This window comes from Camelina sativa, chromosome 12, assembly GCF_030686135.1.
Source record: "Camelina sativa cultivar CO46 ecotype springtype chromosome 12, ASM3068613v1".
Taxonomy (NCBI): Eukaryota; Viridiplantae; Streptophyta; class Magnoliopsida; order Brassicales; family Brassicaceae; genus Camelina; species Camelina sativa.
In genome coordinates, this window is record NC_141891.1 from 5,324,051 (window position 1) to 5,350,956 (window position 26,906).

The window sequence follows — 26,906 nt, forward strand, 5'->3', positions numbered from 1 at the left end:
AAATACTGTAGTACAATGTGCGAAATTTCAATTTCAAGTCTTTTATAATAGTTTAAAATATTATATACGTTGAGATATACAAATACAAAAATATATGTAGATTTGAGTGTAGTTGAGGTAGTTCCGTTTTGACTTTATAAAGATGTGATTATTTAGTAAAGATCACATAACGTAAATTTGAGATTTGTGGAAACCGACCAAACTCCGAGTCTGTGGGCCGGTTTATAAAATAACACATTTTTTCACCCTAGTAGTGTTCCGTTGGCAGTTAAATATTCCTTTAAAAAGTTCGTCCAATTAACGTAACTTGAAACTTTCCCATAACAATAACACTACTAATAGAATAATAGTAAAAAGAATATGCGAACACTACAACAGAACCAGTTCTTATTCAACCACTGAGAGTACTTCAGGAACCTTCCTTGCATCATAGTTTCCTTCTTTTCAGAGATAGTTCATCCTTCCTAAGTCTTTGATCCCAATTTATTGCTTCACTTAAGTTACCTGTCTTGTTTCATCTCAGTTTCTTTTTTTTTTTCATTTTCCAGGTTAAAGTTTAATCTCAAATGTTTTTCCATTTGGGTTGAAAAAAAAAAAAATGCGACCTTGTATTATATAAGACACCCAAAGTGTTCGTTAATACCATGTAATAGTAATAACTTAGTGTGTCCCTAACTTCATATCGAGCTGTGTTTTCTATTTATGGAACATGTGTCGGTAAAATAAATTTGATTAATATGTACTACATTCGAATAAATCAAAGAAAACACTTGTGTTTACGTATTAGATTCGTTTAAGTTAACCGGCTGAGGCTGAGCTTTTGAAACTACATATTAAAATATTGGTTATGGTCTTAATTATGGATCATACATTCATATACCCTTAATTTCATCGTTTTATATATATTTGTTTTCCATTTTCCTTTGGTTGCGTCGTTTTGTATTGCCTTTTTCCTATTAAATTGCATGTTTTATAATCAATTGGACCGGCGCAGAATTGTAAACACATACGCAAGTTCAGTAGCGTGAGAAAGCAAAAGGCTCATTTCATCTCGAACTTCACTTTTTCTAGTTTCTTCATTTCGTCTTCACAAAGTATCACATGCCAAGTAAGACGTACGAACACTTATGATTATATATTTGTTATGGATTATTTAATCACAAACTCTATCCACTATTGAGTTGTCATTGGTAAATTGAAACTCAATGTATTATTATAATTAAATCGACTTGTTTTTTTAATTTTTCAACTCACTTTGCAGCTATCTATGTTAGAGAGTGAAGCACACGAATGATATCACCGACTCACACCGTCCCGTGATTACATGACGCCCTACAAAGAAAACTGTTTTGTAACTCTGTCACCCGTAAGATTATTGATTTATTTAAATCAATGTTAAAATATAAATACATTTTTAGTCGATATATATATTATATGTATAGTTTTGATACCACACAATAGTCGTGTGTAAAAACAACTATCGAAGTGGTGAGTTATGTGTTAAGCGATAACGTTCTAGCTAGCTAGTGCACCATATATATAAAGATGAAAAGCATATATGTTATAGTCAGTAGTTTTCAAACCACAAATAGTCGTTTTGGATATAGTCGCATACTAGAACGTTGATTAGATTTTCAAAGTGAATCTACCATTGTTTTTTTTTTCTCCCACAAAATCTTTTTCACACACAACAGACAGAATTATTTTGTTCGATCCATGTGCTAAAAATTCGTAAAATATCTGCAAATAGCTAGCAAACGAGTAAAATGCTAAATTATATAAGCCATTTGATAGAGTCTCTAGCTAGACGATTAAAACGCTTGCGTCCAAAGACATTAACATATGTGGTAGCAAATTAACTACGAAATTATGTCCCACCCACCTATGAAAATATACTCGGCAGCCGGTTTTTCGTCATCTAGTATCGCAATTCGCAAGTCGCAAACACCTCTTTGAGAAAAGTTTTTGTTTGTAAATGGTCAACAAGTTAAACCCTTACCACTTTTATAAGTCTTTTCCACAAAAACAAAAACAAAATTCATTAGTCATTGTTGACCAATACAAAAAGGATCTGGAACTGGAAGTGGAAGTAATACAAAAATCTAAAGTCGTTTTATAATGTTGTATTATTGTGTAATAATTAATAAATATCCTAAAATAGCCTAAAGTCCGTGTTAAAAGTATAGAGAAATGCTCTAAAATAGCATTAAAACAAGTTTTATGGACAACTATAACATACATTCCATAAATTTCTAAAATAGCACTATTTAACATATTAAAGTATTTAAAATTAATTTTTAGAATTTTTCTTTTTAGGTTTGGATTCTCAATTTCACATTTAGGGTATAGTTTTGATGGGTATGGTTTAGTATTTTGAATTTAAAATTTAATTTTGAAAAATTAATTAATATCATTTTTAGAATTTTAGTGATGTTGTGCTAAGTTTTGGAAAAAAAACTTATTATTATGTTATTTTTGAGAATCTTCCAAAAAAAATAGATTAACATTAAAAAATAAAGATATGAACCTTTACCAAGTTAAATTGGGCCTGTTAAATTGAAACACTAACTGGCCCATTAAATTTCCTTATTTGTGTAAACCGGTTAAGTCCAAACCGGGAGCGACTCATGTGTTAGTGAAGCGAGATCAGTCAAAAGAAGAAAAGGCTTATTTTTTCATTGTTCCTCAGATCGAAGCGAAGAAGAAGAAGAAGAAGAAGAAGAAGAGCAGCTTAGCAAAAATGGTAAATCTAGATCCGTTCCTGTGTTTTCAATCGCAGATAATTTGATCTCTTTGTTTACTGCTGTATGATTACTGATTTTGTTTGGTTTGTTTATCCTTTTTTTTTTCCGGTGAGAAGGCGGCGAAACCGATTGCGAGTCCGATTCCGGTGGCGCTGTATCCGACTTTGTCCGTTTTCACTTTGACGATTGGACTCGTCATTACTGCTATCTTCTTCATGTAAGCTTACACTCGATCTGATCTCTAGATCTTTTCGAAATTGCCTTTCCTAATTCCCAATTTGATTTGCTTGATTGGTAGATTAGTGAAACAGTTCCTGATTGATTCGATATGCCCTTTGATCATCTTGATTGTACCAGAGTTTGATTAGTCATTGGGTTCTCTTTTTTGTGTGGTAGTCATGACTAGGTTATGAATTATGAATCATCTAAGGCTCTACTCTAGTTTCTTCATTGTATTTGAAGCCTGACCAACACTGTTACTGCTTATATATGGTTTCTGCTCACAATGCATACTCGATTGCTAGTTTTTGGGAAGCTATAAGTTCATCATTCTCATGTTCTCTTTGTTAGATTTGGTTTATCTCTCTTAAATACTAGAGTTTGTGGTAACAAAACATGCCAGGGGTCTCGCTTTAACTAGCTTTTGGAAAATGTGTGAGGTCTACATGCTATCATGGTATAAAGACTCCCAATATATCAATGAGTAAAGGTGATAGGATAGCCTATGGAATCAGTACTTTATAGATTCATCGAATGTAACAAAATGACTGATCATAGATTTAGTTAAGACACAAGAAAGTTAGATTTGTATAATTCTCATTAAGCAAGGAGCCTCAACTTTTTAAAGGATGGCAAGTTCGAGTAGATATGACGCGATTTTGTTATAAGTAACGAGTCGTCTGGGCTACGAGCAAGTGGATTTACCTGCCTTGAGTTAAAAAGTTTAAGATAGACTGGAAACCATTCGTATTAGGTTACCCGCAGTCCAATCATATCAGAAACTTCTGTTATTTGCTGCAGTCCCACAAGGATTGATCAAAGTGTTGTTTTAACTTACTCCGTCATAACATTTGTGTTGCAGCTACGAAACTACCTCATCCAGGAAAAACCGAAGCCTCGGAAAGGAGCTAGCTACTTCAGCAGTTGCATCTGTTTTCTTGGTATGGCTTCTCTTCTTCTCAATCATTCTCTTGTCTTTAATATCTGTCTTACATAAATAAACCTAATGTTGGGTTTGAAATCTGTTCATTTGCAGGGTTTTGGATCGTTGTTTTTGCTTCTTGCTAGTGGTGTTTATGTCTAATCCTTCTTCCTCAGTATTATTGCCATCTAGTTCAAAGACAAAAACAAGTTACAGATTTATCTATCTTTGTTCAAGTGAAATCAGAGTTATGAATGTTGTTAGACTTTGAGAAGTAGTCTTTAAACACCAAGTTGCAAACTTGCAATTAATTATCTTGTGCTTTTGAGTGCTAATTATCGACTTTAGATTTGGCCGCTATTAGAACAGCGTATGCGTCGTTAAGTTAATTAATTACTCCATATTCCTATCAATCAGAACTAGCTTTGTCATGAGGAAGATACTGATTTTAACCCATAATCAAAATGTTAACACAACTTTTATGTGATGATGGTAAGTGAATTGTCAAACTGAACAACTTATTTTGAGGAAATTCTTTTATTCGCTGGGTTTAAGGATTTGCATATTTAGTATTTCCCGGGACGAAGTTTACTCCAGGTGGCATAAAATATAATATTAAAAAAAAAAACAAAGGAGAAGAGAGAAAAAGGGACATGGAGAGCGAAGAAGCTGCTGCGACTGTTCAAGCCACCAGGCCGAGAAGAAGAGTATCCAGGACTCCGGTGACGGCCATTGTGCCGAAGACGAGAGTTCGTAAACCCAAGAAAAATGAAGAGTCTTCTCAGTCACCGTTTTCTCAACAGCAGAGTCACAAGGCCACTGTTGAGGACAAGTTCTCTCAGTGGAAGGCTCTTGTTCCCATTCTCTATGATTCGTTTGCCAACCATGCCCTCGTCTGGCCCTCTCTCTCTTGCAGGTCTCTGCTTTTTCTTGTTTTGGGTTTCTTTTTCTTCTGTTCTAGGGTTTTCGATCTTTTTGTTTTGGAAAAGTTATTTCCTTTTCGGGAAATAAAAATTCAAGCTTTGTGCTTTTGGTAAGGCGATTTAGTGAGATTCCCACTTTTACTAGTGAAATGCTGATAGATTTGGATTTTTTCTTAGCAATTTTCTGGAATTTGTGAGATTTGGACATGTTCTAGTTAGGGTTTATACAGTTGATGTGAGTTAGCTCGGCCTCCATGTTTTTATATGTTTCTTTCTCTTATAGTTTGATCTGTTGTAACTCATTAGCTGTATGATGTTTCCATTTTGAACATCTGGAACTTGTTTTGATAGGAGAATGATCAAGTGGTCGTTGGTAACAACAGTTGGCCAATTCGGTTTTAGTGTTCTGTTTTGTTACATTTTGGTTTCAGATGTTTACCTGTGCTAAGATTTAGTGAAAGTGTTTATTTTTTGCGTAAAGAGGTTCCGTTTTGTTGTAACTCGTATTTGATTTGAGCAGATGGGGTCCAGAGCTTCAGCAAGCAGCTTCGAAGACTCAACGTCTCTATCTCTCGGAACAAGTGGGTTTGCGCTTTTTCTTGTTGTTTAAACATTTTTTTCTGGAGGAAAAATTATATCCAAAGTTTGTCTATTGCTACTTATATTACCTTTGTTTCTTGGTTCTGTCATTAGACTAATGGCAGTGTGCCTAATACTTTGGTCATAGCCAATTGCGAAGCTGTTAATAGACAGGTAATTAGTTTTCTTTTCTACCAAAGCTCGTGCTTTTGTCCTTTTGTTACTCTCTGTGATGATGAAATTATTGAAATGTCGTTTCTTTATATGCTTTCAGCTTAATGAAGCGGCTCACTCTCCGTTGGTGAAGAAGTACAAGACCATCATCCACCCTGGAGAGGTGTGATTTCCACCCCTTTCAAGAGATATCCCTGTATTCTCATTTTTCTTTGTTAGATGGATTTACCGAATATGCATTTCGTTTAAGGACTTTGACTACTGCAAAAAGACTTTTTTATGTGTACCCTTCATTAATCGCAGGTCAACAGAATCAGGGAACTCCCGCAAAATAACAAGATTGTAGCTACTCACACCGACAGTCCTAATGTAAGCTCTGCTTTCTAGGGTCATCAGCCTGATAAAAAAAAGTTGCTTTCGTGATTCAGTATCTTTGTTTGAACGTAGTTCTAGTTTCAGTCATGCAATTATGAGATATCGGTTTTCAGGTTCTCATTTGGGACACTGAGACTCAAGCAGACCGGTATGCTGTTCCTGGAGCTCCAAATTCTTGTCCGGATTTGGTATGCCCTTGTGATAATATTTGTTGTGTTGTCCCACCGTGTGAAACCATATGCTTGTGCTACCTTTTTTTGCATCACCTGAACAACTTTTATTTTCAGTTACTAACTGGGCATCAGGATAATGCTGAATATGCTCTTGCAATGTGCTCAACCGAACCTTTTGTTCTCTCTGGAGGTTTGTACTGGTTCTATCTTTGTGTCATATCTTGGAGGTTTGCTGCAAGTTTGTATTGGTTCTATCTTTGTGTCATATTCTTCCGTGCAGGCAAGGACAAGTCCGTTGTTTTGTGGAATATCCAAGATCATATCACAATGGCTAGTACGGATTCCAAATCGCCTGGATCAAGCTTCAAACAGACTGGTGAAGGTGGTAATAAAACTGATTGTCCTTCTGTTGGCCCTCGAGGCGTATATCATGGCCACGAGGATACAGTTGAAGATGTGGCATTCTGTCCATCTAGGTAACTTCTTGGGGCAGTCTCCTTGTTTTAGGCTCTAAGTTTATATTCAAATGCAGAATTTTCTGATGAGAGAGAGAGAACAGACTTTTCTGATGTTTTATTCGTTGATATTTTGTTGTGTCCTGCAGTGCACAGGAATTCTGCAGTGTTGGTGATGATTCTTGCCTAATGCTATGGGACGCAAGAACTGGCACTAATCCTGCCACGAAGGTACCTTTCTATCTTTTTAGCCATATTGGAGTTCTTTGTTTGACCTTTCGGTTTTCAGTTTCCATCTGTTTATTTCTGTGTGCTGGCAGGTTGAGAAGGCACATGATGCTGATCTTCATTGCGTCGATTGGAATTCTCATGACAACAATTTGATCCTGACAGGGTATTGATTTTCCACACTTGATTGCTTGTCCAAAACTACAAAGATGTTACTGTTCTCTCACTCAACTTTTCTACACCATTTGTCCAGGTCAGCAGATAACACTGTCCGTGTGTTTGACCGCCGAAACCTGACCTCTAATGGAGTTGGTTCACCTGTCTACACATTTGAAGGCCACAAAGCTGCTGTTCTTTGCGTTCAGGTTTCAACAACATGCCCCTAGTTCTGTGTTTTTTCTTTCTTCATATTTTTAGTCCTGCATGTGAGAATACCTATCTCCAGACTCCAGTGACACTGCTTTGTAATCAATACAGTGGTCTCCTGATAAATCATCTGTGTTTGGGAGTTCCGCAGAAGATGGTCTCTTGAACCTTTGGGATTATGATAGGGTAAGTATAATTTTTCAGATTCACATTAAAAAGTGTTTTTTACTTTCAGGTTCATCATAGTCATATATATATATCTATGTGTGTGCATCAGGTTGGTAAGAAGTCCGAGCGTGCACCCAAAAGTCCTGATGGACTTTTCTTTCAGCATGCTGGTCACAGGTTCTCAAGACATCCTAATTCTCTTGTTTTCATTTTCCTTTTACTCTATTCAGTTCTATAATCTCCTTGTATAAATTTTTTTAGGGACAAAGTGGTCGAATTCAACTGGAACGTATTGGACCCTTGGACTATTGTCAGTGTTTCTGATAACTGTGAGAGTAGCGGTGGAGGTGGAACATTGCAGGTACTTTTTAAAAAACTTGCTGCATTTACTGGGAAACCTATCTATCATTAATTTTCTTGGTAAATTTGAAAACTTTGTTATGATTGTTAATTATGCAGATATGGCGGTTGAGCGACTTGATTTACAGAGCGGAAGAGGAAGTCTTAACAGAGCTAGAAAAGTTCAAGTCACATGTTTTCACATGTACCTCCAAGCCTTGAGGAAGTAATCCCATGTCTATTAGTAAGTTGCTGCGGGTTAGGTGCAGTTTTGCGGAAATCGGTATGCGTATGTGAGTTAGGCATTAGTTTTGTGGGGGAAATTACTTGGTTATGTAGGCCAGTAATTCAAAATATTGGTAAATTTCAAACTTCAGTGATCTTTCAGGATTCTTGATTCTGTTTCTTCGGGTAAATGGTAGGCACCTAACTTGCTTGTATTTTTCAACCATTCTTGTGAATCCAAACTTGGTTAAGCATGACGAAACTAAACCATCAGAATGAAATCCGGATCTTAATTATTAAGTACTTGACTTGACCAATGTTTCACTGAATCCATTCAGTTCTTTCTTCCAACAACAAAAGCAGGTAGAAAATTGTGGTTCTTTCACATCGATTTGGTTTCATTTCGAGAAAATCGGTTCTGCATAAACCAGGTTGAACCGGACACTAATTTTACTTTTACAGGGTTGTTATGCAATCTTAAAGACCTGACATATATGCAAACTTGCAGACAATTGGAGTTAAACTCTTGGGATTGTGGGGTGAGGGAGTTAGGTAGCGACATTTGAGGATATTTATTGCAAAATATCTTCTAGTAGATTCTCTCTTCCCTTTCACCTCTCTCCCTCTCGTTTAAAAACATCTAGTACATACTAACCCTTTCATGGGGTTTTGGCTTATCTGACATTAAGTACACTACTCTTTCATAGATATAAGACCATCAGATAGGGTGTCCATAGGTTTTGTTGGATTCTCATCATTGATTAATTGTAGCTATAACCAAACAAAAACCTTTATTGTCGACACATACAAACACACATTATATACACTGATATACACACACACGTTTTGAGTTTTGTATCTGTACGTGAATATGCCAAACTATTTGTTTGGAAGAGAGGAGACAAATTTGTGGCTCAAGAAGTACTATATCTCCATTGTTCAAGGTTGAGTCCTTTTTAAAATCCTAGCCATTACACCCTTTTTTTTTTTTGTCTGGTTCTCTTTATGTCCCCTCGACAATTCGATATCCTATCGATGTTGTTGTAGTGATGCTACACCATTTAAACCGATCATTGGTGTTTTGCACAATCTAACCTGGATGGATTATCATCTACCTCATTTAAAAAAAAGACATTGGCTCACGGCTCACCAAATTTCTACTTGAGAAAGATGTGTGTATGGTGAACCAAGTTTAAGCCAAAAGCTTTGTCTAGAGTGCAAAGCTTTTAGGTACTAATACACTTGTTACTGATCTATAAATGGATACAATGCATCTATAGTTTGCATAGTAAATATAGGAGTATGAAACACGTGACCACCTTCGACTGTGTCATTTTCAAGCTTCGAAGATCAAGAAAAAGTCCTTGGGTCACGGGAAAATACCATGGTAGCTAGATTTTGGAGCTCAAGATTTTGACTTTCCTTGTACCTACTTTTGTATATCAACACAAACAATCTGTATTATGCAAATATATAGGCAATCCATGTTAATATCATCATATCATGTTTTTACTTTAAAAAAATCGATTTTGTGTACATCAGAAGTACATATATAGAGAGATTACAGTCACACACAACTTGAGTAAAAATAATAGTTTTTATATGTATTTGTTATTGAACTCAAAGTTGATTCTTGGAGAGCCAGAGCTTCTTCGGGATGTGCAAACTCATCGCAACCGACAAAAAGCCTCAGCAAGATTGTCTTTATGCTTCGTCGGATTAAAAATAATTCAGATTTCGAGAATTAATAAATGTTGGGTCATAAATATATATTATATACTCCCTCTCTTTTATAAAGAACGTCATTTTAAAGAAAAAAATTTATTACACAAAGAGTGTCATTCTATATTTGTGCTTTTTAATATTATATTTTTTTTTACTTCTAAACCCAAAACTATTTTCATTGAATTTAAATCATTAATTACTAATTAAATAAAAGCAAAATTATATAATTCAAACTTTTCTTAATTTGTTTGCAATGTGTCAGAATGACACTCTTAATAAATTTTTTTCAATTGTGAAATAAATTGTGAAACACAAAGAGTATATACTAATGTGGATTTAACGTAGAAGGAATGCATATTGATTATATCAATATTTTTATGAGTAATTGTAATTATCAAATTTAAGTCTTGATAGTAAATATATAGTTTTCTAGCTAGTAATGGGTCATTTTCTGATTTTTAATTAAGTAAACGATAGGGACGATATGATAGCTTACGGATCTGCACTACCTTTGATGAAGATCCATTTCGGTGTATAGTGCAAAAAGTTTGATATAATTAAGTTTAACTAAAGTAAAGATAAATCTACAATAATAATATCTTCGTCTAAAGAAAAAGTTGCATACTATCGATCCAAAAGAAACATATTCGTTTAAAGAACATTTCTTTATGAACATACTCGCTAAGGAATCAATAGTTCATGGTGTATTGGTGGTGTTGTTATGATGATTGCCTACAAATTCTAAGGGTAAAAAAAAGCAAAAGCAAATATATTTAACGTCTTTATATTCTTTACTATACATATAGTTGTCTTAAATAAAATAAATTATCGTGTCGATTGACTATCTTTATAAGTTACAACTTTTAAACAATAGTCTTTGACCTATATTTTACAAGTTACAACCCAAGCATGTACTTCTAAGGAAAAAAAAAAAAACTTTAAGAAGACAAAACTCTCAAACATAAAAGAGTTTTTAACCCCTTGATCTTTGGTAACCTCACAATTATAGGTTTAGTTTCTTTTATACACAGTGATACACTACATTTATCTACACATGTTTATATAAAATGTAAATAGAAATCTGAGTAATTTGGATGAATATGTCAATATATATGTAGCTGCATGCAAATACGTATGTGTAAACAAATAGTAGCTATATATATAATTAGATTGAGATGGATCTTAAGAGTGATGACACAATCATGGTTAGGTTGATTAAAATAGGTATCCAATCAAAGGTGGATCAGTACCACTGACTCATAATTTGCATCTTTTGGCCCTACCTCTGTCATCTTCTTTCTTACATGTGATCTCTTCCTCTCCAAATATTACCATTTTCTTTTGTATTCGTCCTCACTTTTTTTTTAATCATCAATTTTTCAATGTTTTTTAATTATTATTATTCCTTTTGTTATAACTTTCTTATTCAATATACATATTTTTTTTCCTTTGGGACTTAATACACTCGATGTGATCCAAATTGTTGCATATGCTCTACTTACTGTATTACATATTTAAAAGCACGAAATTACATTCGACCATTTATTATATGTAAAATTGTGTCCAAAGAAAAAAAAGGCAGATGTGTTGTTAGAAGAATAAGAAAGACAGATATGTTTAAGTGTTTAACACATAAGGTATAAATAGCGACACGTTGTTGGTACGTTTGGAGCATATATGTCGCACACCATGCAAAATCTTCTCATCACCCATTATTCACACACACAAAAAAAAAACGTTGGAAGCTAGGCGGTTCAACCGCTTCTAATGCGACGATAGGTGAGCTTTGCTTTTGATGAGGTGACTTGATATCTAATTGACATATGTATTTTTTTTTTTTCTTTTTGCCTTTAGGACATGTTGTTGGTTGTGTTGTGTGTGTGTGATTCTGAAGTTTGGTTCGTTTCTTTAAACCGTATTTAATGTCTGTTGGAAAAATAAAAAGTACTCGCTGTATAACTAAACCTAACTTTCTAACAAAAATTATGAATAAAATATTGAAAAGCTACCGGTATTTTCATATATAGTTGATTATCTCATACTAATAACGACATTATATGTACAGCAAAAGTTTCTTTCAATTATTTTGGGATTAGAATGGTTGAAAATGACATATTTGTGAAAGAGTAACTATTCATTAAAAAAATGTTTTGTCTTAGAGAAATATCTAGTTTAAATTATAAACAAAGTTAACATATATAATCTCCTGTAGATTTTTTGTAATTACAGTCATATACTATATATAAGTTTCATTTTTGTAAAATAATTTATTTACGATTTTCTCATATATATTTGATAAAACAGAAAACAATATATTAAATTTGAAAATCGATAAGAAGGAATTAAAGTATATATACTAGTAATACTTAGTTAATCTCAAGATTAAAAATCTAAACTCTCTTCCCCAGTGGCTTTTGGGCTCACAGAGACACATCATCACACACACACACTCTCCCTTATAAATGTTCAGCCAAAGCAATCTCTCTCCATTCATTCTCACCTTCTTCGTCTCCTTCCCCTAATCCCCAAACTACACACTCCATCCTCAACCTCAACCCCCTCCTACATAAAAAGTCTCTCTTTTTCTCATCCAAACACACCGACAAGTAGAAGATTCCTTTTTTAAAAAACTATGGCGAAGAAAGCAAGAATTGTCATAATCGGAGCCGGAATGGCTGGTCTCACAGCGGCTAACAAGCTCTACACAACCTCCAACGACATGTTCGAGCTCACCGTCGTCGAAGGTGGTTCTAGAATCGGCGGTAGGATCAACACCTCCGAGTTCTCATCCGAAAAGATCGAGATGGGTGCCACGTGGATCCACGGGATAGGTGGAAGCCCTGTTTATAGAATCGCCAAGGAGACTGGTTCTTTAGTCTCCGACGAGCCATGGGAGTGTATGGATTCCACCAGCATTGATAAAGTTAAGACCTTTGCTGAAGGTGGGTTCGAAGTTGAGCTTCCCGTTGTTGAATCCGTCTCTGGGTTGTTCAATGCTCTCATGGAATTAGCTCAGGGGAAAGAGATCTCTCAATCCGACTCCGATTTGGCTCGTTTCTCTGCTATTTACGAAACTGCCACTAGGGTTTGTTCTTCTCCTAGTAGTGTTGGGTCGTTTCTGAAATCTGGGTTTGATGCTTATTGGGATTCAATCAGCAATGGAGGTGGTGATGGGGTTAAAGGTTTTGGGAAATGGAGTAGGAAGGCTCTTCAAGAAGCCATTTTTACGATGTTTAGCAACACGCAGAGGACTTACACATCAGCTGATGATCTCACGACGCTTGATTTCGCGGCGGAGAGTGAGTACCAGATGTTTCCAGGGGAAGAGATCACCATAGCTAAAGGCTATCTCAGTGTTATTAAGCATTTGGCATCTGTGCTTCCTCAAGGTGTTATCCAGTTGAATCGAAAGGTCAGAAAGATCGAGTGGCAGAGTAGTAACGAAGATGGTCTTGTGAAGCTGCATTTCTCAGATGGGTCTGTTGTTTTTGCAGATCATGTTATTGTTACTGTCTCTTTAGGGGTTCTTAAAGCAGGGATTGAGAGTGATGATGCAGAGTTGTTTAGTCCTCCTTTGCCTGATTTCAAATTAGATGCTATTAAAAGGCTTGGTTATGGAGTTGTCAACAAGCTTTTCGTTGAGATGTCGCAGAGACACTTCCCGTCTCTGCAACTTGTGTTTGACCGCGAGGATTCGGAGTTTAGGTTTGTGAAGATACCGTGGTGGATGAGAAGAACAGCCACTATTAGTCCAATCCATAGCAATTCGAAGGTTTTGCTTTCTTGGTTTGCAGGCAAAGAAGCTCTAGAGCTTGAGAAACTAACGGATGAGGAGATCATAGAAGGTGTCACGACCACTATCTCTTGCTTGACTGGCAAGGAAGTTAAGAAAGACGCTGCAAAAACTTTGACTAATGGCTCTTTGAATGATGGTGGTGAAGTAGTGAAGATCAAGAAGGTTTTGAAGAGCAAATGGGGAAGTGATCCTCTGTTCCGGGGTTCTTATTCGTATGTAGCGGTTGGATCAAGTGGGGATGACCTAGACGCCATGGCCGAGCCATTGCCAAAGATTAATAAGAAGGTTGGTCAGGTAAATGGTCAGGTAAATGGTCATGATCATCAAGCCAATGTTCAGGAGCTTCAAATCATGTTTGCAGGGGAAGCAACACATAGAACCCATTACTCCACAACTCATGGTGCCTACTATAGTGGTTTAAGGGAAGCCAATAGGCTTCTTAAGCATTACAAATGTAATTTTTGAGTGTTAAATTTTTTTTAAGAATATGTTTTGTTTATTTTTGGGGGTCAATGTGTTTAGAGAAGCTTAATTAGTTTTGTAACATTTTTTAATTGTTTTTTGTTACTTTTAATTTGTTTTTTTTTTCTTTCTTTTTTCTGTTTTACTTATAAAATTACAAGTTTACAGCCACGTTCTAATCTAAAAAGCAAATTTCTGAATTTTCTTTCATAGATGAGTCTCAGGGGACAAAAGGAAATTAAATAATCAAAAAGGAAAGTTAAAAAGAAAGCAAGATATAAAGATGTATGTATAATGGAATTTGCATCTTTGTTTGTTCCCTCACCAGTCACTTTTAGTCTCACTCACTAGTACTCTTTTTTTTTTTTTTTTTTTTTTTTTTCTCTCTCTTTATTCTTTAAGAGATTAATAATTTTCTTAGTCACATTTTATTTGTGAATTCCATGGATACATATAAAAATATGCAAAAAAATATGAATATAATTAATCGAATTTTTTTGATGTAATTTGGATTATCCAATATTTAAAGTCAAAATGGTATTCTAGACTAAGAAAATAGGTGGAAATTGGAAGAAGAAAGGAACAAAAGAAAAAGCTTAGGATGCTCCGATCCCACCTATATACATATACAAACAACCCTAAGAGATTCTTAAAATTTTATTTTGTGTGGTGAGCTTTCATGGACAGGATCCGCCGAACCCGCCTAGTTTCCAGCTTGCAAAGCCATATATTTATAAGCATTTATACCTTTTTCATGTATCAAATCTTATATACAACCCTCATGTTTTCCTTTTTATGTAAATTATTTTGAATCCAATATTTGAAACACAATTTGATCTCCGACATATATAATTTTTGTCATTTAAAACTAAAACCACAAGACTCTCTCACTATAGCCTAGCTATTTGTATATGTCGAATCATCACGAACCATTGCGCCACTATAAATTTATTGAAATAATTGAGAAGAGATTCATATTCAGATTTTGAGTGATGGAATGTATTGTTACGTTATTGCTTGTCACCACGACAAGTTTTATAACATGAATGGAAAACATTGAGAAAAGTGGTGGGTGTCATATGGACAGGTCTTCTATTGTACACTAGGATTATTAACTGTCTCTACGCTCACAATATATACAGTTTCATCATGTATGCATCATGGTCCTACGAAAGAGCATCGACATATATATTGAAAAGAAAAACATATATAAAATTATGTAGAGAGAGAGAGATGAATGGTCATCATCATCTTCAAATTGGTACCCAAATCAATTGATTTGATTCAACAGTTATGTACAATGTGTAATGAACAAGTGGTAGTGGTAGGGTTTATTTCACCAATTTGCTTTCTACATATGTGTATCTTAAATTTCAATTATTTCGTGACTCTTCTAATTTGATTTTACTATACTAATTATAAAAAGAACACTCCATCAATTTTAATAATCATGACTCATTTAACAAAAATTTGAGATATCAGAATATCAATATTCAAATTTTTTTTGTATAATTACTTATATTTTATTTTGATGTATATAGCAAATTAATAGAGTTGGAGGGGTCAAGAAAACATGGGAAGTATGTAGTAGTATCAAATTATAAACTACTTTAAATCAAAACTAAAAGCACATAGTAAAAATACCGTGAACTCAACTACGATTTTTTTATAATTTGCATGTCATGGAATTCACAGAATATATGTTAGTTCCTTTAAGAAACTACAGTAAAACCTCTATAAATTAATAAAGTCGGGACCATGAAATTTTATTAATTTATAGAAGTTTTAATTTATCGATAAATTAATTTATTAATTTATAGAGAGACTTTCCTAATTTGGTAAAAAATATTTAAAATAAGATTTAATTTTTATAACTAATATTTTTATAAAATAAATTATAATAAAAATAACAATTATCATTTTTATATAGTAAAAATATTAAAAATGAACTCTAATAAAAATTAATGTGTAGATATACACATATATTTAGATAATTTTCTATAATTATTAATTTATATTATTGATGGGACCATATATTTACAAAGGAGTTTCAAAAAAAAATATTATTTTATTATATTATCGAATAGTGTCTAAAATTACACTAATTTCAACTTGGGACTGGAGAAATTTATTAATTTATAGAGATTATTAATTTACCGAGTATTAATTTATAGAGGTTCTACTGTACTTAGCATAATTGTTCCGTTAGCACTCACATAACATATCGGGATCTTGGCCATGGTTGTGACATACTGACATGTTGAGTCCAATTTAGAAAAAAGAGTATCCAATTTAGAAAGAAAAAAAGAGACAAAACTATGCGTTTTATAGCAAATATCATCTACTCAAGTGGGCTTTTAATCTGTATATCTGACTTTTATTCAATAGGGGACATGGTCATGATGTGTTGATTCATAATATCACATATTTTTATATTATCTTAAAAACTACAAAAAAAAAAAACATTAAAACTTTTATTTAGGCTATGAATGGCTGCTGGTTTTTAACTGGTTTTTAGATTTTGGTTTTTAGCTTTTGGATTTTGGTTTTTGATTTTTTTAGTTTTTGATTTTTGCTGTAGATTTTAGTTTTTGCAAAATCTTGAATGGTTACTTGATTAGTTTTTGGTTTTTATGTATAATAATTATTTTAAAAATAATAAAATAATGATTATAATTTTTATTAAAAAAATAAAAAAATACAATGATGCAGAAAAAAAACATACGTTTATTGCATATAGAAAACACATTACTGCAAAATTACTATCATCATCATCGAGAACTCCATAATGAAATTAGAATAAATATATATTAGAAAAAGAAAAAAAGAAAAAAAGAAAAAGTCACGTTGAAAAACCCACAAAACCCACAAAATGTGGTTTTTAGATTTTATGAATAAATGGCTAAAATCTTCCAAAATCTGGTTTTCCTAAATACTAGGAAATCTACTTTTCTTAAAATCGTGAATGGCATAGAAAGTTGATTTTACATAATCTAAAGCCAAAAACTGCACCAAAATCAGGTGCCATTCAAGGCCTTAGTATCACTTTTGCAGTGAATAATACAAGATTCCCGTATTTAGTATGTTGTTTAACATGTTACCGCCACATAGTTGGATATGTAGTACCTAGTTAACATCTAAAGTAGAAATATCAAGTTTTCTCTCCCAAACACGATAATTGAGGAGCCTCAACAGCAACCCTCTTCCTCCGACGCCGGTAAAGGAATACTTTACCGGCGTCGGGACTCAACCCGATTCTCTAACCCTTGTTTTCGCTCTCGTAGTTTAGCTTTCTTTTTCGTCTTGTTGAAGTTTTTTTTCCCCTTTTATCCCTCTCTATCCCTCCCCACCGACATGCATACAACAGCCGATCTACAATTCAAAGAGGACAGATGCTGGTCGGAGCTCTACAGCTCTCTACCGCTTCAAAACTCTTTCCCGGAGATGCTTTATGGAACCCCAAACTTTGTCAGATCTGGTTTTCTGATCCACCAAGGGGAACTACTAAACCAGGTAATGGTGATGGCAGGAGCAGATCCCCGACCATCATATGCGGCTTGCCTGGTGGAGATGTCGACGGCGTACGACGGTTTCCTCTTCTTGGTATCGAATTCCTGTACCAGAGACTTCAAGCTCCCAGGGTTCGTCTTTTACGCCGCAAATCTTGTTTCAAACCCCCAATCACATCCCCTCCCTTCACCGGAGATGCTCGAGCTTTTGAATCAGACATCCGCTCAACCCGGCCGCCGTGTGACCCCTAATCTGATCCCGTCTGTGAAACTAGGTTTTTCGCTGCTGGGCCTTTCTGTTCTCGGCCCATTAAGGTTATTGAGCCTGCTATCAAAAGCTGTCTTAACCGAACGTCCCCTGCTTTTAACCAGGTTTGAGCGGAACTCAAATCTCTTCTACTCTAGTCAATATATGTGTAGATTTATGGAACCATTTGTTCGAAGACTGCATTTGGAAAGTAAATCACCATTATTGCTAGCTTGGTTAGGGATTGTTGTAGAAAACCTGTTTTTAGATTGACAGACTGATTCTGCTCTTGAGGCTAGCAACTTGAATGAACTCGGCATTATGATCCAGACCTTTTGGCGCTGTGATTACCGATGTATCTTCAAGCACTTGCCTTCTCCATTTAGTATGCTCATCGAGACCTTTAAACTGCCTTTTATCAACTTAATGAAGTATCCTTCTAGAAACCTGAAGACCAATGGCATTATGACCCCATCTCCATGGAGTGGGTGTTACCATTACAGTCCTCAGAGGTTTACACCGAAGCATATCAGCTTCAGAACCATTACCACCACCCGGCCTACAACCCATCGAATCCTTGCCAAGGCGATGCTTCTGCTTCTGCCCCTTTCCTTGGAGAGCTTTGTGGCCCTGATTCACCTCTCAACGTTACAAAGTCGTTTGACTGTGACTACCTTGTCAGCTATCGGATTCTTCGATGTTGATCAATCTTGCAACCAGGATCTCACATGTCTCAGCTTGCTTCTTAGCGACTGCCTCATAGCTCTCTTGGATTATTGCTTGATGCTTTTTATCTTCTTGTTTATGACTTTGGGGAAAGTCTACCTTTGTAATCTTTTTAACCTTTTAAACTCTGGATTTTCAATTTCCTCCCTTTGTATGGTTTCTATTTGAATGAATGAAGCTTATCTGTGTTTCAAAAAAAAAAAAAAAAAGTTAACATCTAAAGTAAACATACATCCACTATAATACATGAATTATATGAAAATTTGATATATTTGAAACTATTTCACTTGTTTTTCTAGAAATCTAACTTATTGTTGCCATCTCGCGCGGAAGTGAAAAACAAAAATATTAACTTAACAAAAATTATTCAGAACTACATATTAATCACGTGAGATTGGATATATAGGTATTTCGAATTAATCCTAGTCTATTTTGCAACAGATACATTCTATGTAGTTTCTACATGAATTATAATTATGATAACATCAATTATAGATAGACCATCGTAATCAATAATTCTTCCCTTCAATCATGTGAGGAAAAAGAAACCTGATCGAATCAACAAAGATTCGATTTCTTTTGGTAAGACAAATTTGTATTTTTAGATAATTATTTTGATAGTTAATATTTAGTACTTTTTTGCTGCTAGGGTTAATCAAAATACAGGAGATCCAGTGTCACTTGCTCCAGAATCGATGGATCCTCTCATTTCCGTCATTTACAGTATTTATTTAGTTTCATATAAAATTATATATTCAGTATTTTAATTACCTTTTTCTATTATTCTATTTGTGTTTATATATATATTTTTTATCAAAATATGTTTTTTATACGGAATTTTTGAAAACTATATTCGTTAGTTTTACTCAAAATCGTATCCAGTAATCTAAATCCTAATTATGATATGAGATTTGTACAAGTTTAAGAAACAAAAAACGTATTTTCTGATATTGTTGTTCCAATAAGTTTATTGTTTGGTCAAATCAAACGAGAAAGCTATTTAACTGGACTCCTCCACTCTATTATTGTGAAATTTGATTTGCTTTTTTTCATTCCTAAAGAAAAACAGGAATGTCCCACTCGTTGTCTTTTTCCACATTTGTAAAAATAAAATAAACAAATTATAGACGCTAAAATAAAATATTTAATGATAATAAAATGCTGCCCCTAAGCTTCTAGCACACTTTTTTTCGTTGTCTATGAGAAAAGAGGTCATACACCCAACCACAACAGAGACGACTATATTTCTTTATCATGAATCGATATATTTATTAATTTATAAATCTTATGAATAGTGAGTGAAATAACTCATGGAGCCTTGATTGCTGGTAAACTAAATCTAACTTTATCATATGTAAATGGTCTATATAGAAAAACTATTATACTATATATATATATATATATATATATACGACATTATGGTCCATATATACCTACTATAATAATCCCGGATTTAAAACTGAAATCTGCTGATCGATGACTTTAACTCCAACGAACTACAAGTGTCGTGGGCTAGATCCTTAAAGACAGTCAATATATGGTGCTAGCTAGAAACATATGTTGAAGTTTTCGGTCGACAATCTTATATTCGGAACCTCGCTACAGTGACTTAACCTTCGCAACGGACTTACAAGGTGTTGTCGCAGGGATTTTGCATCACATGTACATGCATGTCTTGGCCCGTCCTTCAACCTCTCCGACAAATGTTATTGTAAACTTGAAATTAATCTTGTTAATGCTTGCGTAAAAAAATAATCAACGAAATTACCTTTACAACTATTTATTTATGACATTGTATAGTGTTGTACTCGATAGAATTAGACTAAATTAAAATTACAATAGTATTCGTCACGTGGTTTACACATGCATACTGCATGCTGATCGGATATGTTCCACGATAGTTACTTTACTATAATCTCATCATATGATATGATATAAAGACTCTTACTGTGCAATATTAAACTATAACTTCAACATACTGATCAAGTCTTATAAATCTGTATAACAAGGACATCTCGTGGAAATTTATTTAAGATAATCGTTATAATTTAAAAATAATATTTGTCTAAATAGATAAAATAATTTATTAATTTATTCATGCCTCATAGGATTTTACAAAAAAAAAAAACAATGGCCAATTTACCAAAAAAGAAAACTCAGCAGTGTGCGGCTGATCTGCGCATGTGGACTCCATCTTCATCTAGTGGTTAGATCTTTGATGTGTCTGTATTTTATAGGGTTTTAATTGTAGTTTTTAGGATTGTTTTGAGTCTTTTCCTAGGTCCAAGTGTGCTTTTAGAGTCCAATTTGTCCTTTGTGAGTTTTTACAGGTTCTAAGTGACTTTGAAAGGAATCTGAGCATTTTGGGGGTGAAAATATGCATCTGGAGCCAATTGATTGAAGACTGATCGAGCTAGAAGGCAGATGGAATGAGAGCAGAAATACGTTCCGGATCGACTGATCCTTTCGAGATCGACCAATCCAGTCCCCGACGCAAGTTTTCATTTTTTGTTTTAAACCGACTTTAGGGTTTTATTTTGATATTTAAGTTAGAGGCACGGCCTCCAGAGACATAAGCTTTATTTTCTGAGACTATTTTGTATTGAGAGCAAAGGGAGAAGATCTCTAATCTTTCTTGACACTTTGGAGAAGATTTCTAAACCCTATTTTCTATTCTTTTGCAATTCAATTATGTTATCTTCATCATTGATTTGCTGTTTCTGCTTTTCCATGTCTGAGTAGTTTCACTGTTGGGTTTAGGGTTTCATAAGGGTTTCTATGATTAATTGATGCTAGATTTGTTAGATTAGGGATTGATCTTATTGTTCTTCATCTATAGTTGTTCTTAATGCTTAAGCTAGATTGATCACCTAGATTAAGATCTTAGGTTTAATTCATCGGGGCACCAAAAGTGTTGTTGAGTTGCTTGAAAAGAACATAGGTGAGCAAGGTGATCCTTAGCCAATGACAGTTGAAGTTGAGGTACCTTGTGAACATAATCAAACTTGAACTTATTGCTTGCTAGGATTGTTTAGATTCAAATGAGGGTTTAGAGTTTTATCAATTTCTTGCATAGATAGCTAATGCTGCGACAGTAGGTTAGTTTTACATTCGAGATTTGAGTTCAAGAACGGTGTTTAATGCTATCCCAATTTATCATCTAATTTCGTGGTCATGTCCCCTAACTGATTCCCTGCGCCCAATATTTCCTTTCTGATTTAGAAACAACTTATTTACTTTTCCGTTTCTAGATAGTTACTTGATTCGAAAACTTTTCCATTGTCTTAGCTATATTTGATCTTGATAATTTCATAGTGTAATTGTTTGGTCCCTGTGGATTCAATCCTGAAGTGTTACAACGATACCACTAGATCGTGGTGGAGTATACATTAGGTTTTAATTGACCTGTTGATCAATCTTCACTCTAGGACTAGGAAGCTTGAAAGATTTGCTAACTCATCTTGCGGATTGTTATGTTAAAGAACGATGCTTTTACCTTCATTTTACCACAATTAACTCCCATTAAATCTTCTTTCATACTACTACACCTACCTCTCTGACAACAAACTGAGTGTAGCTTTTGTAGTTTGGGAAAAAAATAATAGAAAGAGGGAATAATTAACAGAATACTTCTCACTCACAAGACTTGCCTGAGCTTTTTGACCACTTTGCGGTGGCAACAGATTAATGGAAAAAGAAAAGAAACATTAAATAGAATAAAATAACATATAAATTAAATGACCTAACAAGTGAAAGAAGATGAAAGGAAATAAACAAAACAAAACAAATAAACTATCTAACTGAAAGTTTTAAAATAGAAAAATAAAGTAAATAAAACTTAGAATATATTAAAATTCATAGAATGTATTTACTAACAAGAGTAGTTTAATAAAGTAAAAGATGTATTAAATTTCATTGATTTTTTTTTCTTTTAAAAAAAAAATTCAAAATATTAACACACTAACTCAAGTGTATATATTTAAGGGCTTCCAAAGTTTTCTTTCTCGAAGGCGAAAAACCTAAAACAAATCTCGGTTCACTTCGACGACTACACCGCCGTCGTGTGGTTGTCACTGACTGACTCCGGTAATCTCTTCTCCGGTGAGCCATCTAGTCTCTCCTCGTTGATTCGATGGATTCTGTTGCCGCCGATTCGCTCTGAACTCTCCTCTCGCGATGGAAGATGTGACTCAAACCTTGCATCCCTTATCTCCGCCTCCGGCAGCTCCTGTCTGTACTCCATTTGTTCCCACTATTGGAGCATGGGATAAACCGCCTAAAATCATCCCGGAAGCTGAGCCTTTCCGTCATGAAACTCTAATTCCAATGGAAAGAGGCAAATATAATCCAGAGTTAGACATTCTTCCTCCAGCGATTAAAGAGAATGGACAACTACGCTTTCCATGGGCAGCAAAGATGAACCCTTCGATCTGAAATCTCCATCGAACAACAACACCAACTTACATGGAAGATGGCACTCCCAAGGTACACAATCCAAACCATGTCTTGTTGAGAGGACTTGAGAATCAACAAGAATATGTGATAGGTCAGTTTAACCGTTGCCTTATACCATCTGGAGGTCTCATCAATGCAGTGGCTAATAGAATTTGGGGAAAAAGTGTAAGATTTTCTCACGAAAACTTGGGGAATCTTCTTATTTGTTTCATATTCCGGATGCACCAACTAGAGCATGGGTTTTACAGCGCGGTTTATGGCACATTGATGACTGTATCATGTTCGTTGCTCCTTGGACTTCTGCTGATACATTAGCTCTGCGAGAGATCACATCTGTCCCGATCTGGATTACGCTTAAAAAACATCCCTAGTCGTCTTTACTCGTACTGGGGAATCAGTTGGATAGCTTCGGGTTTAGGTGAACCTATGACTACTGATAAACCAAGGTTGGATCCTTCTCTAATGGGAGTGGCTAAGCTCATTGTTGAAGTTGAGCTAGAAAAAAGATTTTCACATAGAATTGTGGTCAAGGACAAAAGAGGCTATGTCTCTATGGTGGATGTGGAGTATTCTTGGCATCCATCAAAATGTAGTAAATGTGGTTTTGTAGGCCACAAAGAAACTAGATGTCTTCTCCTCTCTCAAGCAGGTTCTATCTCTAATTTGGCCTCTAAGGTTGATGTGATTCCAGTTGTTGTTGAAGGTAATGAAATTCCCCAAACATCCCTTGTTGAGGCTGCCAAAACCTCATGTATTACTACTCCCATCATTGCACATGAAAATCTTGCTGATTGTGTATCACAAGCTGCTGCAGTGCTAGGTGCATGCTCTGTTTCTGTCTGCCCTTATGTCTCCCCTACTCTCTTAGTTGAAGCTGCTTTTGTTGAGACTACAGTTGAAGCTACAACCAACACCACTGCCTAATGCAACCCTATTCCCATCAACGCTGAAGTTGTATTGTCATTTTCTCCAATGGTAACTGTCCCATTTTCTCCCCTTCGTTCAAGTTCATTGCAAAATGAGTTTGTGCAGGAAAATATCGTAGGAAGTAATCAATTTGCTGACTTCGATGTTGGAGTTTATGGTTATGAGATGGGTGATGAATCCTCTCAATGTACCCGAGGAGGAAGGACAATCAAACCTACCCAAAAACTCCAAGATCAATGGATTACGGTCGGAAGACGAGGCAAACGTGGTCGTGGTGGCCGCGATAGTCGAAGATGATCGATCAAAAATAGCTAGAGGATTAACTTTCCAGTTTCCACTAGTTCTATCTTTCTCTCCTTTTAGAATATGCTTCATTGTATAATCTCCCATTACTTTACTTTCAAAAACTATATGATCTACAAATCATATCCCTATATTACTTTTTATGCATTTTAATTGAAAGCTTTTTAACAAAAAAAAAAAATCATTGATATTTTTGATAATATTATAAAACATAAAATGATAGTAGAATTCAATCCCCAAAAGCAGCAATTTGTTATACTAATCGTAAATTTTGGTAAAATCTTAACTTGATACTATTTGATAGTTTTAATTACAAATTTTACTATCGAATATAATTATCATCTAATTTAATTTTTCTATTTTTGATAAAACTGAGATATTTATATTTATCTAGTTTTCATAATTTTACTAACAACTTTTACTATCAAAATTAAATATTTATATTTTAATTAAAAAATGTAACATTCTTCAAGAATTCCACCAATTCCTCATTAATTCCACGACTCTTCAAATGTCACGAATTAAAACATCAGATCGGACTCGGATTACTCACCGCTTGAATTTAGCTAGTTCATGAGGAATTTTTACCTTTTCTTTTCAAAAGATCATGGCAAAATTCTAATCATTAATAATCAATAAAATTGAAATATCATTTCTATTTTGGAAAATTATGATAAAAACCCAACAACCCATCAATCCATCAAAGAGTAACTTTTGTGTCTTTGCTTGTCTAACTCTTACAATTTTGTCCTAACAAAATCGTTTTCTAAAGCTGCGATGATTAACATTTTCATCACCTTTTTACTATATTTTTCTAAAACTAATATTATAAAAAAGGATATAATCATCTCAAAATGAGACCAAAGTCCATACGAATTACTCTCTTTTGCAAAGTTTTCTTGTTTTTGTTTTTTTATTTTCTATAAGGTACACTATATATATATGTATATATATGAATTTGTACATTAAAAAAAAAGATCAAGGCGAAAGTTGAAATAATGTTCTTGTTGCCAGAAAAAGAGTTGAAAGATCTACTTGATGCTTCCATTAGTTTTCTTTCGGTTTTGAGAATGTACAAAATTCATTATCATTTCCTATTCATCCTTAACATGATCAGTTTCTGTGTGTTTTAGGTTTATCGATATTGATTTATTTTATTTTCTATGATAGTGAACTTGGGGCTTGGGGGTGATATATATGTGAATTAAGTACATTATCTCATTGGTATCAAAAATTCTTTTGGTTGTTGTTCCTTTATTTTATAAAGCTTTTTGTGATTATTATGTTATGAAAAGTGGACCTAGCTAACTAATTTAAAGTAACATATTATATGTATGGAGGCATATATCTTTAAGGGTTAATTAACTAAATACCACAGTTTTGAAAAGTATTTAAGAGAATACCACAACTATTTTTTTATATTAGAAAATACCATAGGACCTACGTTTTTTGGGTGTAAAAAGACAAAATCACCCTTTTTAATTTTAGTGTAAGATTGAAAAGTAAAATATTTGGTGAGATTTTTTAAAATAGCATGTCATTTCGTTTTAATTTTAAAATATAAACTCTAACCATTTCATTTGTGAACCTAAACCGACATATAATTTTGTTCTAGTTGTAAAATCTAAACCCTAAACATCTTATTTGTGAACCCAAACCGACATATAATTTCGTTCTGATTGTAAAATCTAAACCCTAAACATCTTATTTGTGAACCCAAACCGACATATAATTTCGTTCTAATTGTAAAATCTAAACTTTAACTATCTTATTTGTGAACCCAAACCGATATATAATTTTATTGTAATTGTAAAATCTATACCCTAACCATCTCATTTGTGAATCCAAACCGACATATAGTTTCGTTCTAATTGTAAAATGTAAACTCTAACCATCTCATTTGTGAACCCAAACCGACATATAATTTCGTTCTAATTGTAAAATCTAAACCCTAATCATCTCATTTGTGAACCCAAACCGACATATATTTTCATTCTAATTGTAAAATTTAAACCCTAACCATTTCATTTGTGAACCCAAGCCGATATATAAATTCGTTCTTAAGAAAAATAACATGATATTTAAACGAATAACTTGTAATATATGTAATGGGTATAAAAATAATTGTAAATGAAGAGAGAGAAATACACTGTACATTTGTGGTAGTTTCTTAATTAGTTTTGATTCTTGTGGCATCTACTACATATACTCTATCTTTAAAGACATACCCCAAGTTTTTTTTGTTAAGAAACATGATATATATATGTCAAATAAAAAAGAAGATGTAAGGAAACTTAAATGTGCTAAGAAGGAATCTAGGGATCTATAGGTGGTAACAATAGGTCTTTGGTCGTTTATGTTTCTAGACTTTATTAATTTTTGTTTTCTCAAAGTGAACCAAAGTGATGATTAAAAAGAAGTGTCCAATATTGAAATGCACTGAGCTGGCCAAATGTTATGGTTTACATGGCTTCTTTGCATTTGTCTGTCCCTTCACTAAAATTCAAAAGATTCACTACAAAAAATAGGGCACTTAACGTCAGTTTTTTACTGGGTTAACGTCACTTTAAAACTGACTTCAAAAACAAAACATCATTTACTAAACCGACGTATCATGCACTGTCGTTAGTTTTTTTTGCTTCACTTAATAAAGTGACGTTAATTCAAACGTCATTAAACTAACGTCAGTTTTTTTTTCTTTAACGTCAGTTGAAAAACGACTTCAAATAATTAAAACAAAACATCTTCAAGTCACTTTTACAACCGACGTAAGTTACACATAATTAATTATTTATTTTTAGCATTAAATTTCAATAATATAAAAAGAAAAGAAAACAACAATAGAGAACGTAACCAGAACACAATA

At 34.0% G+C, this 26,906-nt stretch overlaps 2 protein-coding genes and 1 pseudogene across 3 annotated transcripts; all 3 read left to right on the forward strand.

The window, feature by feature from the left end:
• Positions 1-2,590: 2,590 nt before the first annotated feature.
• Positions 2,591-4,245, forward strand: LOC104730351 (uncharacterized). Its single transcript, XM_010449513.3, has 4 exons — positions 2,591-2,743; positions 2,861-2,961; positions 3,826-3,904; positions 4,000-4,245. Exons 1-4 carry the CDS (start codon positions 2,741-2,743, stop codon positions 4,045-4,047), a joined length of 231 nt encoding a protein of 76 aa, XP_010447815.1. The 5' UTR covers positions 2,591-2,740; the 3' UTR covers positions 4,048-4,245.
• A 191-nt stretch (positions 4,246-4,436) lies between these two features.
• Positions 4,437-8,144, forward strand: LOC104730352 (WD-40 repeat-containing protein MSI5). The gene is made up of 15 exons (XM_010449514.2): positions 4,437-4,801; positions 5,329-5,389; positions 5,502-5,561; positions 5,662-5,724; positions 5,865-5,930; positions 6,050-6,124; positions 6,224-6,299; positions 6,390-6,585; positions 6,714-6,795; positions 6,885-6,958; positions 7,046-7,157; positions 7,270-7,344; positions 7,436-7,503; positions 7,588-7,687; positions 7,786-8,144. Exons 1-15 carry the CDS (start codon positions 4,539-4,541, stop codon positions 7,885-7,887), a joined length of 1,473 nt encoding a protein of 490 aa, XP_010447816.1. The 5' UTR covers positions 4,437-4,538; the 3' UTR covers positions 7,888-8,144.
• Positions 8,145-11,998: 3,854 nt separating this feature from the next.
• On the forward strand, positions 11,999-14,044 carry LOC104730353 (putative polyamine oxidase 5 pseudogene; annotated as a pseudogene). Its single transcript, XR_015574914.1, has one exon. The product of XR_015574914.1 is annotated as a putative polyamine oxidase 5 pseudogene (transcript).
• The last annotated feature ends 12,862 nt before the right edge of the window (positions 14,045-26,906 follow it).